At 40.4% G+C, this 16,164-nt stretch overlaps 1 protein-coding gene across 3 annotated transcripts in view; it reads right to left on the reverse strand.

Annotated features, from left to right (window-relative positions):
* Positions 1-16,164, reverse strand: part of cadm2a (cell adhesion molecule 2a) — a 239,743-nt gene that overhangs the window by 48,753 nt on the left and 174,826 nt on the right. For all 3 annotated transcript variants that reach the window (XM_080867472.1, XM_080867473.1, XM_080867471.1), the window contains one exon: positions 11,721-11,870. In XM_080867472.1, coding sequence (XP_080723598.1) covers positions 11,721-11,870 — 150 coding nt within the window. The remainder of the gene's footprint in view (positions 1-11,720; positions 11,871-16,164) is intronic.

Raw genomic sequence — 16,164 nt, forward strand, 5'->3', positions numbered from 1 at the left:
GCATTATTTTGGAAGCTTCTATGTGTGCATGCTGTGATCACAGAGCTGAAAAATAAAGAGAAATGTCAGTGAGCAATGCTGTGTCATTTGGTCTGCAAAGACATGAAGGATTTGCTTTGTGGGTTCCAGGCTAAACATCTACCGTCGATGGCGAAAGTGTTGTAATCGGTTTGGCTAAACGACAGCTGCTCTGTCTCATTTATTATTGCATTTGTTCTGTCCTTTCCCGTTCTTCACAACACCGGTTATCGCTACACGTTGTGTACAGAGCCTGAGCAGACATGACAAGTTGATATGAGCACATGACATATCTGTAGGCTCCAGTGTAGTGACAGTACACTGCTGTTTCTGTGAGTGTCTGTATGAGTTCACATGCCCGTTAATGCAAGACCACAGAATTAGTTTCAGTCTAATACGCTGCCAGTTCAGCTGATGGTTAAAGCTCTCCTGAACAGATAGGATTCCTGTCGCGTGTCATCAAACTACACAAACAAATGCATAGACTTTGTCCCAACAAATAAAATAAGGTAAATATGGATTAAATCCCAACAAAAACTGCTCTTTGTTTATCTATCTTTCTGTCAGTCTCTCAGTTTCTCTCTTTCCACCCACCCTAAGACCTCATTCTGTCTACTCAGGCAGCTCCACTAACCTGTGAATGTGTAAAAGTTAAACAACGCTTCAGTTCAACTGTTGCCTTATTTGCTTTGGGCAAGGAAGTACGAGCAGGCAAATGTCAGGAAATACATTTACTGTAGCTGGCTCGCTTGCTGTCGCGATACAACTCTACCTTCATCCTGTCCTCTCTTCGAAATCCCACTCTAAGATTTGATTTGAGAGAGAATGAGGGGCATGAGGAGTTCATTGGAAAGCATCTAGACTTTTCTGATTTGCTGGTTTACTTAAGCAAAGTAATGAGAATGATTTGACTTGCTGTGATGACATTACATTTATAATAAATGTGATTAATTGTAAAGTGACTCAGCTGTAACAAAACGTGATTGAATCAGTGGGAAAATCCTGTCAATCACCTCCTGATAAAGGAATGGAGAAAAACGACTAAATACTCCTCGAATACTGAATTTATATGATTCTTATTATTCAATACATAATCTGGATTTTGTAATCCAGTCATGTGTTCCTCCAGTAGTTTCCTCCAGTAGTTACAGGCAAAGATCAGGATAGATTCGATGCCAAAAAGCAGGATCATCCTGAGCCCCCTGGAAGGAGGGGATTCAGGCTGGGTTTTGAAACATGAAAGCTGTTATATATAGCCATGAAATCACAACATAGCTGTTAAGGATACTGCTAACAGTAAAAATACCCTTAGATTTCAGTCCCACTTCCATAATCAGACCAATTGATCAGCAAGTTACAAATAAAGTCTGTCTTATCTAGAAATGTAGTAAGGTGTATATGTTTTTGGACAATGATTCCATTAATTTTTGTAATTTTAGCATTGTACACCAATACAATGGACTGTAAATCAAATAATCAACGTGTGACATAAAGATTTTCATATTTAATCAAGGGGAGTTTAACAAAAGTTTAAAGAATAAAATAATTAAAGTTTAAATTAATTTAAAGTAATTAAAGTTTACAAAAAGGTTGTAAACAAAACTAAATTCACTGTTTAAGAATTAAAGCCACTTTTATACCAGTGCCCAAAAACAATTAATCAAAAGAGACATCTAACTGGCAAGTCATTGTCATGGTCAGGCCTGTTCTTAGGTTATTTTTTTTTACTTGTACTCTCAATATGAGGTCCAAACACATGTTTATGTAAATGAGAGAGGCTGTCATTAGGCTGAAAATCCAAAACAAAGAGATCAATAATCAGGTACATTTTAAGAAGAAGAAGAAGAAGGATTGTGCAGGCTGATCAGCAACACTAAACATCCTGAAAGACAGCAGAAGACAGCTACAATGAATAATTGCACAGTTTCCAAAACCCACTCATATGATCTAACTAAGTTAAGAACGATCTCAGGCTGAGGTAGCCACATCATTGTCTACAATCCAGTGATGCTTTCACGCGGAGGATTTACAGCAAAAGAAAAATCACTGGTAACGCACATGAACAGAATGGCCAGATTTGAATTTTCCTAAACAAAACAGTTCTAAAAAGATTAGGACAGAAGAAACGAAAATTAACTTGTAGCGGGATGACGGCATATCACCTCATCTGTCAAACACGGTGAAGGCAATGTTATGGCATGAACATGTATGGCTGTAAGTGGAAGTGTTACAGTGTCACTAGTGTTTTGACTGCTGACAGATGAAACAGGATGCATTTGGAGGTTTACAGAGGGCTATACTCTCTGCTCAGATTCAGCCAAATACTCCAAAACTTCACTATCCATTATACACTTTACCATGCACAGCCATAATAACCTAAACCTTTGAGAAACCAAAAAGTTTCTCAAAGAATAGAAATGGAATATTCCTCAAAGACCAAGTCATCTGATCTCAGCCCAACAGAGCATGCTTTTCAGTTATTGAAGAAAAAAAAAATACACGCAGGCAGCATTAAAGGCCTGTAAGTGAATTTGAGGAAACAACATTTGTTGACGTCCATGGGTTCTGGACTTCAAGTTTTCACTGGTTGCAAAGTGTTAAACACAAACCATTTAAAATAATTTAAAATGATGTTAGTTTGTCCAATGACCTCCTGAAAAGGCTGTTTATAACAACGACTTTAATTCATAAAGAGTTAATACTTTTAGTACTATCTGAATTAAGACTAAAATGTTGTGCTATTGTCCAAATGCTTACCTAAATACCTAACTGGGAAGGATTAGAGTTACAGGGGTCGCAGAAGGCAAATGACAATCAAAGGACAAAGGCAGTGAAACTGGCTTCTGGAGAAATGTTTTCACTGTTTCTATCAGTGTAGTTTGAGGCACCCTTCCCTTCAGCTAACCTGCACATTTGGGAATTGAGACATGCTCTGTGGATACAAAAGCATCTTGGCCCACACCTTTGTCAGGTTGCAATATGTCATTTACCCAGGAGAGACGGTCCTCCTGGATCTGGCACATATCTCTGAGCAGGAGATGTGTATGAAACTGCAAACCCATTGGGACATCAGCACCATCCACCCAGCTGATCAGGGCAGGGGAGAAGCTACTTAGCTCTAGGAAGACCAAGAGCAAGATCTCTCAGAGGGCAGAGCTGGGAGAAGAGCGCTGACTGGGTTAGGGTAAGCAGGAGAGGCCAGAAGCTCATGTGACCACATCATTACAACATCAACTTCTGGCTCGCCAGATGGAGACGGATACAATTAAGGGATGAAACACCCAATGAATGTAGCTTATATTTTTTGACATTTGGATTTTCTTTAGGGTTCAAATTTTATATACTAATTATACATGATTTATACAACATAAAAGCAGTGCACAGGACATACATTTTTCCACAGCATGTAGAACAAACAGTCGACCACTAGTCTTTCACATGAAAGCTTGTATATTGACAGAGAGAGTGGAGAAGAGGAATGCATCCTTTGCTATTTGTCTGCGAAGGTGCTGCAGCTGCATGCCATCCATTATAGACCATTAGTGCCGACAGCCCTGAATGTGTTCGTGGAGGACGGTGTTGTTGTCAACATCAAAGAGTGGCAGATTTGTATTCCACAATAACTACTGACGGAATACAACCACATTTTTTTTTGATCACTGAGCCCAAGTTTGTGATTCTCTCTACATCCAATTACAACCGCTGATGGCCTCAGGCTGAGAACAGCATCCATGCTGAGGTTCCCATGAATGCAGCCGTGACGTCAGATAACAGTAAACGGCCGTAACACCAAAGCTCCAAGACTCTGAGAAGAAAAGCGCAGAGTGCAGAAATGGAAAGCTAAGACAAAGCAAAGCTTGCACAGACAGAAGGTGCAAGATGCTTTATTCATTTTTATTATGGGTGGGAAACTGTGTATGGAGGCACACATGCTCTGTTTGTTCTGTGCAATTTTAATTTTTGATCCTTAATAAAAGATTCAATTAAAATAGTGCATCTTCAGTAGTTCACACAGACATCTACCACCTTTGGTCAACATTTTAATATAAACAGGTGGAGCAGCGGTGTTTACGCCTCTACCTCTTAGGCTCTAATCTGTTAACATGTGTTGGGAAGCCTTTATTGCACTTATTGACATTATCTTTACATTTCACCATTAAAGCTCAAAACATAAGGTATGATCTGCCTGTCATGGACATTTTTCACCTCCTGGTTTTGCTATGAAACTGACTTTAATAATTAGTTAAGAACACAGATAATAGCAATGGCACTATACATGTTAAGTATCCAAATCTGACTATGGCACAGTCCGACCAGTGTCTTACCCAAACCTGCATTATAGTCAGCATTCACCTTTAAAAATGTGATACCACAGTGAAACTAAAAGGTATCTATTTAATCACTTTTCCTTTGTTCCCACAGAGAACAGAAGGCTTGAGTATTCAAAGCTCTGTCCAGCTCCACCAGGGTAACCCTACAGTAAGTTTGTTACCACACACAGCTGATGGCTTTGTGCTCCATCAATATGTTAGGTGAGCCTCACTAAAATTGCAAATATCACAGTAGATGACCACAGCATGCCAGCAAATTGTTTATATATGGTGACATGCACAGTGTGTGTGCAACTGGAGTCCAGCACATATCAAATTAGACTGCATACATACTGTAGCAGTTTTCCTGTGTTGCTTTGCGGAACCATTAAAAATGGCAGGAAAGGAAACGTGTATGTGAATGGATGGTAATTACATTTTTTTTTGTTTTACACTAGACACGTGTTTATTGTATGGACATACAGAGTCCATATAATAGCCAGGACTTTCAAACTACTCACTTTTAACCTGTCATGTTTGCACATTTTACTGCTTCCTTATATTTTTTCTTCGCCTCTCTTCTGCCCTTTTCTTTCCCTCTTTCCACTGACCCCCTCCTTCCTTCTACCTCCCTGTCCCTTCATCTATCCAGGGACAGTATGTATTAGTATGGAACCTTGGCAGGTGTTTGTTCATTCAAGTGACACAGTTTTATAATGAGAAAAGTGCAAATTTCAGAATATACATTCAGCCGCCTGTGTCTGGATGTGACTGTTCTCTTTTCCTTGTCAACAACCCATCTGGGGACTTGAATTTGTCTGTGCGAATGTGTGTGTGTGAGGGACTGATAGGGAAAAGCAAAGAGAATGCAATGCCTATTGAATTGCTTAATGTATATTCTCTATCTCAGGCATTCCTCAGCCTCCATTACCCGTTATAGCTTTCGGTGGAATACTGGCTTTTTAAAATGTAAAATGTGCCATACTCTATAGAGTAATTGGCTTGTGGAGATTTTTCCTGTGACAGAAATGATTTTCTTTCATCAGTCTCTACCTGCCATGTCGAGTTCAGTGGGACACCCTCGCCAGCCCTACTTCATTAAGTCCTTGTGAGAAGCGGGTCAGCGAGGAGACAGCTCTTGCCCATAAACTCTACTGTATTTTGCAGAGGAATACATTTTCCCCAGCAGCTCGAGAGCGGGGTGTCTATAAGGTGCTACATATTTTTACAGCTATCCTTCAAAATGACTTTGCAAAGCATTTAAAAGAAAGTGGAAAAGGTCTGCAGTGTTGTATCCTTGTTTTTATAGTGTTAAAGGTTCCCTGCAAACAACTCTTAATTTTAGGCTGCAGTTTAAAAAATGGATTTCTTTTTCTAAAAAAGAAACGAGAGAGAGAGAAATTATTTCCTATTCCCAATTCTGCACTCCAGAACTTTCTCCTTAAAGACAGAAAGAATAAGCCTGACACTATAAGTGTGAGGTAATTATTCCCATTTGCCTCCAGTATCCTTCTCTACACACTGTGAATGATAAGTGGCTCTACTAATAAAGACAGTAATAACTGGATCTGTTGCCTCATTTGACAGTGCACTGTCTTTCTCACTTCAGCCTGTTTTACATCAGAACGAGCAGAAATGACATTTGTCTGACACCAGTTTCTCCAATCCACAGTGACAACTATACAGAACTTTTAATTACAATACCTGCATGCATGTCTAAGTGCACTGCAAACAAAAGCAGGGTTTTTCCCCCCTTTTTTTCAAATCAAACGCTGAATGTTACATTCAAACACAGACATGCGCAAAGTGAAATGACAAAGAGAGAAGACGCAGAATGCTCAAGGTCAGAGAAAAAGTTTGCCTGTTTCTTTCACAGGTGATAACTGCATCTGAAAGCTCTCATAAAATGCCTCCTTAATTCGTCTCCTTTATCCCACCAAGGCCTACATTCCATCTCCTTTTCCTTCTTTTTCTTCCTCTTATGTTTTATGGTCCTTGTCTTGGAGAAAGGGGACTTGTTAGGGATCTTTGGAGATTTACAGTCAAGTTTTTTTTCTATCAGAGAGAACACCGTACCAATCTTCAGCCCGATATGAAAGGATGTTTCATAGAGGTACTCTACCAGGGGGAAAAAAGACAGCTGTCTCAAAAGTTTAACTTTCTAGCTAAGATTAACTTTTGAGAGAAAGTTCTGCTATCTGTTTAATAAAAAGTCTGTCAGGCATTTCTTATTTTGTTATTTACTTTGGAAAACTTTTAAAAGCCTATCCCCCTAAATTGCTCAGGCACAGATACTCTGAATGCATCAAAGCTTTCATGGTTGCATACCGGGGAGGTGGAAGGCTTGACATTCCACATGCACACACGTATATATGGGCTTACAAGCACAGATACACACGCTCACACAACCACAAACAGCCAGCAAATTGATTCAGACAGCTGAATATTTGATATCTTAGGACCTGAATAGTTTCATATTCAGCAGTTTGGGGGCCTAAAAATGAGCAGTTGGCCCTTAGCTGTTCACCCATAACACTAATCTTAATGTTTAAACAGATTCAATCAATCTGCAAATAGCGCAGCATAGACAGAGTTGTCCACCACAGGTGCACTCAGCACTGGGTCATTTTTCAAGAACCATTAACAAACTATTGCTCATAGTTACATAAAAAAAAAAAAGAAAATGCTAAAAAATAACCTCTGCAGCAAACAGATCTGAAAATTTTGCCCATTTTTAGAATGCAGTTTTTAATTTGACTGTTCTTCTAATATGCCAGCGCACATGCGCGGGACTCAGGTAGCTCCCCGAGTTCACACTGCGTTAGAAGTTACAAAGACAGCGTGACCTCTTAATGGTCAGTTTGCCTTTTAAGCAGAATGAGGCAAGACCAGAGTAATTGAAGAGCATGAAAAATGCTTTAAAATTTGCATTAATCTCTCAAAATCTAAGCATTAATAAAGCATTTAGCTGGAAAGATGTCAAACTAATTTCAGTGCCTATATATTCATAACAAATACGGTACATATACAGAACAGCACTCATGAGGATTTGCTGAATCTGTAGCATTTACATGAAAAGAACGGCATTCAATGGTATTTTTATCTAAAAGATGTTTCTTTTAGATCTTTTTTCTGAGAACTATTATTGTAAAATCCATTTTTATCTTTTTCTACTGTAAACAGACCAACTCAATGGCTGAGTGTTCAGAGTGAATGCCACATGGGTGCAAATATCTTTAAGGATCTTTAAGAGTCCCTGGTTTGATTCACGCTGAACTCAGACCTTTACTGCATGTCAATCTGCTCGCTTTCCTCACATTTCCTGCCTCTGCCACATCTACTCAGTGAAGGTGAAAATGGCAAAAAAATTAAAATAAAAATCTTCTCATAGTGCAACACGATAGTTTCCCTGTACTTGTGCACGCTTATCTAGCTGGGAAACTATTTCAGGAACTAAACGAGCAAATATAAATGATGTCAGTTCCAGAATAAAGCGTACTATTTCTGACCCTGAAGAAATACTACACCACCACACAGCAAGGCATGTCACTATTTTTTCCTGGAGGTTGTCCAAAGACAACATGACCTAAACCCAAATATCAGACCACTAATTACATTACTGGAGAAATATGTGCAGAATCTTTTCTAGCCACAGAGCTCCCAGTACAAAGGCCTGCCGCTTTAGTATAATTTTGAACAGAACTATAATGTATTCAGCTCTGCCAAGTTTGTGCTGCAGGGAAACGCTTTATGATGCATGTAAAGACAGGTAAACCATGATCCTGCCATAGTCGGGAAGGTAGGGGTGGACAGATAATTAAAGAGAAGGGAAAAGAATCAAGGAAGTAGGTTGAAAATGAAAACCCACATGTGGGTGTTCAAAAAAGAAAGAAAGAAATGGTATGTAAAAGGGTTAGCGAATTACAGCAACCATGTTGAGTAAGTGATTTAAATGTCATACCATAGCGAGCGCTCACACATGATGAGTCCACTAAATAGGCTTGCAAATTTAGCCTGGAAAGTAATTATACATAGGCTCTTCCTAGTATGGGAATAACGAATATTTTGTAATTATGGGCCATTGCAGAATTTCTCCATCCAGGAAATAAAGCTATTATCAAGTCAACCAAAAGAGCAATTTGTAAGGAGATATTAGCCTCTTTTGAATCTTATAAAAGAGAGAATCCCTCTTGCCCAGCGCTCATCTCTCTCACTGTCAAAGCACAGCTTAAGTCCCTTAGTGGTAAGTGATGGAAAGGACAAAATTGGCTACATTCGGGACAATGACTTATTTGAAATTCAAACAACTCTTCACAGCCAGCACCTTTGAGAGGATGGGAGACAAGAGGAGTCTCTTTCATCTGACTAAATGTCTTAGAGGTGAATCTCAGCGCTGACATTAAACAACAACAGCCGAGAAACCGGCACCACTCAAAAGACTACGATGGAGTCAGTTGCTGCATTTGTCTTTCCAAAAGCAATATGTTTATGCTAATGCTCTGTGGCTGGGTTTAACCCCGGATGCAAGTGACGTTTTTTTGTGATTCGACATGTGGTCATGCAGGTGCGGTGCAAAGTCACCAGCCTGCTGCGCAGACGCGCATCAATACGGAAATCTGAAATGATTCCTTCGGTTTAAATTAGAGTGGAGAGAAAACCACAATTCATCACAATGATATTTACGGTAGCTGACTTTGAAATAGACCTTTAACATTTAAAGAAGAATTGCGTTTACACGGAGTAAACCTGCAGGTTCAAACAAGGTAGATGCTGCATGGAAAATATCTTGTACATTAAGAGACGGAGGGAAAAATAGTTTTTTCAACCACTGTGACATAGCAAAGTATGCAAAAAGTTGCAGAGTTGGGGTTGTATTTTTGAGCAACTGTGTGCTTGCCCTAATCCCCATCTTCTTCTTCCCAACAGGCAGCAAGGAAAATTAATCTGAAACCTACTGTGCTCAAAGGCGTTTGCAGCTGAGACATCTTTCCTTTCACACACTGCCAGTGGCACTTTGGAAACACTCACCATCTCTGTGCTCCCATCAGCATGTGCATCTGAATTTGCCACGTTCAGCAAGACAACTCCCAAAGCACACATACACACACATACACAAATACAGACCCAAACCAAAACAGCAACACAGCTCTGGAGCCTTAGTAGTATCCCCCTGCTTTTCTGATAATAAGAAAGTCCTTGGCTGGTTTTTCATTTCCAATCTTAGAGCCTTGCATTGGAAATGCCATGACATAGACCCCCAAGCCCGACCCCTGGTGTGATATGGAATAACCTGCGAAGAACATCACCTGTTGAATTTGATGTTCAATGCAGCTTTTTACCGCTGCGCTTTCTGAAAAAAGGCAGGTAAGTGAAAACGTGAATGACGGAAAATTGAAATGCTTTGCCCCATGCATGCATTCAGTTACCCTATGCAAAAATACATACAAACAACAACACAGAAAACACACACGCGTACAGTGCATGAACACCCAAACGGACAAGGAAGCCCAGTGGGCAGCGGGATAATGGAAAAAGACGGTGTAAATCCCATATGTGCTTAATACAGACACTTACAAGAGAGTGTGATTCATACTCTATGACACTCAAATAATACAGCTGAGAGATGCGCAGGGCACAATCACTCCAGCAGGCATGAACCAACTAAATAAGGCCCATGAATCCTCTTTATGGGGACACTACTGAAGATGGTGTAAAAGGTCAGGAATAAACCCTCTGTACTTATTAGCCATTAAAACAATGGCAGTTTCCTGCCACACCTAGAGTTTGTGTATTCACGCAGGATATTGTGTTTGCGTGCGTCGGTGAATGTGTGAACAATAACAAGGGCTTGCATTTGTTTAATGGAGAAATGTCTGTGTGGGAATATGCAGCTCTCTGGTATATAAACTGTTATTTATACAAAGCTTCGATTCTTCTCTGCAGACACATCACTCCCAGGCTGTTTTCTCCCTGAAAGTGGGATGTGTTGATGAGATTGTTAAAGTCCTATATAACAAAACGCTAAACATTCTCTCCTCTGTTTGTACGCTGCAGCATATCCTCACAGTTGCAAAATTTTTACAAACCCATACATTTGAAGCATGAGTTTGATTAAGAGGGTATAAACACCTCTTATTATAAAAAAAAGTGTGAAATCTCTCCTATTCAACATTTTTAAATCATTAAACTGGATTTAAACACGCCCCTCGCCCACGCACTTTAAGTGAAGTCTGTACTTTTTGCTTGTCACTCTTTAGGCACTTCTCACAAAGATGTGGCTTTCATTGCTGACGCTTTTATGTGCTATGAAATTTCACTGTAGCTTCAAAGTGTTTTTGTTCGCTTCTGCGTTATACGACAGTCATTTGGGTCCGAGCACCCATTGTAATACCTGGGGAAAAATGTACCACTAAATAGCTAACTGGATACTCCAGCAAGGTATGCTCTGCTGATGAAGGCTATACCACAAAATGTGAAAATGAGTCTTTGAATATCAGCAACAACTTTATTGCTCTCACTTATACACAAGCCAACAATATTGCATCACTCCTAATATACTGTGTGCTGCAGACGCTAATGCTGGTACGAGCTAAGCACCAACAGAACGTGTGGGATGATCTTCCAACTTGACCAGAACATCAATTTAAACCTTTTAAGCACCGTTTTAAATTTAGATCGAGGGGTTATAGAAAATAAAAATGGATTTGATCCACCACATCATTTTTTTATTGGCGGTGGTTAATCTGATCGAAGGTTTGCACTGATCATGCTTGTGCTTGAAATGCCAGATAAGATGGCACTTACCTTATTCAGTTATACTTTCCAATCATTCACCACAGACAACCGTTACAGTGAAGCAAAACCAACTGCAAACAAACTGACAGAGAAGCTAAAGCCCTTAAACTGCAAATGGCAGGTGGTAATCAGCACTGGTTATACTGTTCAAAATAGAGCTGGTCACATCTACTCTCACCACTGACGGCTTCTTTGTAGCGATGTGTGTCTATCTATGTGTGTAAGGATGAACAGTAACAAAGTAAAAGAGTAATAACAACGGCATACTATACATCCACAGAGGGAAGCTTTGCAAAAAACAGCATGAGAAGCAGCTGGGACACAAGTGTATCTGTTTCTCCTTACTATGAAAAAACGTGCTGCACAGACATGAAAACACAAACTCGAGAAATGTGGGACAGATGCTGAGACACAGCAGAGACAGACACACAGAAAAAGTACGATTTTTTGTTTTTTTTAGGTCAATCTCCAACCAACAAAAAAAAAAAAGAAAAAGGATTCAATCCCGTTTTATGCATTCCTCTGCAAACCCAACATATACTTTTAAAGACCAGATCTGTCATGTGGTGGCTGTTGTCTGCTTCATCTCCAACTCACCCTTCTTGTCCCCAAAAAAGAGGGTCTGCTGTGCTGGGTTTGACCACTGGAGGGAGGTGTTGTCATTAAACTCCACACGGCAGGTCAGGTTCGCTATCCCACCCTCTGTCACAGTCACGTTCTGAACCAGAGGATACTGTCCGCTTATCCCTGCAAAACGACACAAACGAGAAACATGTAAGAGGAGATGTGGATGCATCAGGTGGGGGACAGAGAAAGCTGCAGGGGCAGACAGAGTCAGACAGATGACACATTTGCGATTGCTCAACTTGTACGGGTGCTTTGGTAATTAAATTCTCTTGATGAATTTCAATTCAGCACAAGGACAGCGATATAAAATAAGAAGCTCTGCAGGTAAACTGGGGAATTTGATTTTTATCCAGCTGTTTGATAAGGATGCTTGTAAAAATAAGTAAAATACTTTAATATCACTGGAGGAGTAAATCAGCTCTTCACTAGGGAAGAAAAGGGAAGAACAAAAATGTCTCGTGTGTTTGAAAAAAGAAGAAGAAGCTTAACAGCCTAATTACAAAGCAAATGTTCAGGCAGACTGGCCAGTCACTACTGTGTGCTAAATTGGACCCTAACATTGAACACACAGGAGGCATTTAGCCCGCGGTACCAACCCTGAAACCTTAGCTACACAGGGAAGACCAATTAAAAACTGTTCTCTGTGGACTCGTGTGCATGCATGGATGTTAATTTGTGTTAAGCCTGCATCCAAAGAGAGAATCGCAGAGCTCAACTGAGTGATATCATTCTGGGTGACCTCTAAGCTGAATAGAGGGAGTTTTCAGGACCACGGACAGGTCACTTCTGGAGCCAGTTCATCAATAGCCGCCTGCCAGTTTTCAGAACTCTGGACAGCTCACACTGTTGCTCGTGTGGGTCTACATGCGTGTTTGGGTACGCTTTAGTGTGAAGGCTGAGGGAGCAAGTAAGCAAGTAAATAATAATAACCATAAATCTATCCCTGTCCCCATCCCCGGAGGACAGATTTTAAAGACTGTGTGAATGAAGGCTTAGGTAAGAAAGATTATTCATCCCCAGCTAACTCTCACGTCTTAAACCGCCATTCCTCCCCAGGCAAGGATTAGGAAACACAGAAGAAAAGAAAAACATATATAAGGCGAAAAAAATATTTCAAATTTGTGAGATTTTAAACGCCACGATATCCACTGAACGCTGCTAATTGAGTTTTCTTACACAAGTTAATTATTGCACAGGTAGCATAAACAAACCCGCAGACGGTGGGCGAGCAGACGAGGCAGGGGAAACCCACGCCGAAGGATGTGCGGAGACAGGAGAAGGTGAGGTGAAGGAGAGAAAGAGAGGAAGCGACAGGTAAGTCATGGAGCACGGGTCATTTCCAGTGTTGATTAAGGCCTCCCGAGGTTAATCATGCGTGTGCGAGATAGAGCGGGAAGAGGAGGGAAACGAAGGAAAAATGGATGTGAGCTATGGGAGGCTAGGAATATGTTTTATTGATGAAAGTTTTGCATGAGGCATGATCTGCCAGCGATTTACCGTTCTGCTGCGCCTGCCCTCACTCTCTTTATTACTCCTTCTCTTTAAATCACTTACTTTTTCTCATTTTTTTCGCTCACGCAGTGGAGCGACATGCGGCCCAGTGTGATACATTTTGTTTCCTTTGTGGTGGCCACAAAGAGAAGTTAATGGTTAACCGCCATACCCGATGGTACCAATGATGTTTTGTGAGTGAGATTTTGCAAAGTATAATTTTAGTTCATTACCGCAGCAGATGTGTCTGGGGAGCCGCTTGCTTGTTGTGTTGCCAACTCTTCACTTATATCTTAAAATATAATAGACGAGTTTGTTTTCCAAATTATCTGCTTATGACAAACAAGGAAGAATTGAGTGATTTAATGAGTATGGCAAAATGCCACGTATGTCTTGGGGGAAAATGAGCGTTTCCAAAATGTGGCTCGCTCATTCAGATTTTCACTAAAGACTTACGGAGTAACCAAATGCAAAAGTATCACAGCATCAGATTGTAATATCAGAAAATGATCAACTATATATATATGTATATATAAATATATATGTGTGTGTGTGTGTGTGTGTGTAAAAAGATACATAGTCACTGTGCTATGATTCTAATACATTTTGACTACGATTCAAAAAGATCAAACTTTCTTCACTGGTTTTGGGCTCCAAATTTTTAAGTCTTACCAGCGGAATCTGATCGATATGTGAAAATCACTTGTTTTCTTTAAATTCAAACATTTATCCGTTTGTAAAATCACACATTTAAAAACGTTTACACCAGTGCACATGGCTAACTTACGCCCGCTCAATCACATCTCAAAATATAACACCCCATGATCCAGTGTGACTCTTCATCTAATACATTTGAATGCCCACATCGCTCTCTTATCACACCTTTAAAATGCTAGTTTGCAGCTTTGCCTCGTACTGACTGAGCTGATCCTGTTGGAATTTGATAAAACTATTTTTTAACAACAGCTACTTCAACAAGGAAACAGATGGATACCCTGGCTAATTACTCGGCATTGCGTTAGCACTATGTTGTAGATATGTTGTGTAACACACCTCATTTTATTTTGTTTTGAATGTAGCTTTATTCAAATCTGTATGCAGTTTAAACTGATATGGGTGTTTGCATAGCGTATTGATACGAAACAAAATAAGAGCTGTAGTTTTCTGCTACGAAGTGCAGCATTGTGTGAGAGGGAAACGTCAGCCTGCTGCAGGTCAACATGGAATGACGTAAAGCCTGCCACATACCATAACATTTTTACCATAAGTTGGTTTGCAGTTCCTTTTCAGAATTAGATATGTGTAAAGCTATTTGGTCAGTGACTGACTGGTAGCAGAGGCACACTGGTCTATCAGGCCGATGTAAAGATATTTATGCCATAGGTTTACTTTGGCTAGACACACTAAACTATTAGCTTTTACATTTCATCTCTCCTCTTCTTTCCTTTCCTCTCCTACACAGATCTACAATAGTCCGGGGATCCCTCTGTCTATGCTTTGCGTCAGTGTCTGGTGCTACACTTCCATTGGGACTGAAAGGGCCAAAGGGGCCACAATGATGGTTATATTAGAACAGCGTAGTGTTCTTTGCGCCTAATTGGCCAGTGGAGTAGGTTCTTCCATTCTCCCCTCTGGCCAGCCAGACCTGATTTAAATGTATCTCCTGAGGGAAGGAGGCAGCTGTTCTCTCCTGATTTCCATGTCTAAATTTAGGCCCTTTCCTCACTTCAACTCCACTCTTTCTCCTACTTTCAGTTTCTTGCTCTGTCTTTTCCAGTTCACATCCATTCCACTCAATTCCCTCCACCCTCTCTGTCACGTTTTTTCCTCTAGTTGATCCCTGAAGGGTGGCATTTCCACTTGCTTTGTCTCTCATTTTCATATTCTCTCTGTCTCCTGCTGCTCCCTAGTCTTTAAAGTTTATCTTGATCCTACCTCTTTTCTGTTGCTCAATTGTGCTCTATCTGTCACGGCGAATGGGGTCATTTTAATTGCCCTCCACCTTGACTGACATGCTAAGGCTAAGACAGGTCAACAATCCTCTCATCTACATGACATTATAAAGTAATGACATTATGAAATTAGCTCTGCTTTATTTAGCTCGAATTAGATCATTTACTATACTGTGCTAAAGTTTCAGACACTTTAGCTGTAGATTCTTATCCATCACAAATTACCATAAAGGTGGGCTCTGATTGGCTCTTAATTCATTCTGCAGCATCAAAAGAACCCTGCATGCACACACGAAGCTGCTGTAACTTCAGTGACAGGAGGAACTAATGCTATAGCCCCCACACAGCTCCCACTTTACTTTTAGTGCCTAAACATGAAAGGCATTATAGAAAAATGCACGGGCCAATTCAGCCGCTTCTTGCCCAAGCAAATGACTGGACAAATAACACTGATACGAATATAAGAGTATCCTGGGTGCTTCCTGTCTGCTCCCCCACATGACCTTTCAAGCAAGAGCAGCCGAGTCTACTAACCTTTCTTATTTAGGCATTCAAGAAGCAGAGAAAAAGAGAGAGATGCAGCAGACAGATGGACAGCCTGGAGCTACTGACCTTTATACCAGGACTGGAGCTCAACTGAGCTGTAGAGCTGTGATGTATGGCCGAGAATACAGGATTACAGGACGGGAAGAGGCAGGCCACAGTTTTGATTAGCTGAGTCACCCTTTAAGCCAGTCAAGCACAAGTGATAATTGCAGGCTTGGGATCATGCTTAAAATTTAAAGGACAATTCCAGATTAGTAGAGCATGCCCATAATTTGTGTGGGTTATGAAAAGTAAGATGTGAGAACTGGCAAGGAGCTAAGAGTTAGCTTGTTAAGTCTGGCTATTATCTACCACGTTAAATACAATAATAAATATGTGTATACATTTTTCTGCTTGCCTTTGTTTCCTTGTCCACACAAGTTAGG

The sequence above is a fragment of the Rhamphochromis sp. 'chilingali' genome (assembly GCF_963969265.1).
Source record: "Rhamphochromis sp. 'chilingali' genome assembly, chromosome: 19".
Lineage (NCBI taxonomy): Eukaryota > Metazoa > Chordata > Actinopteri > Cichliformes > Cichlidae > Rhamphochromis > Rhamphochromis sp. 'chilingali'.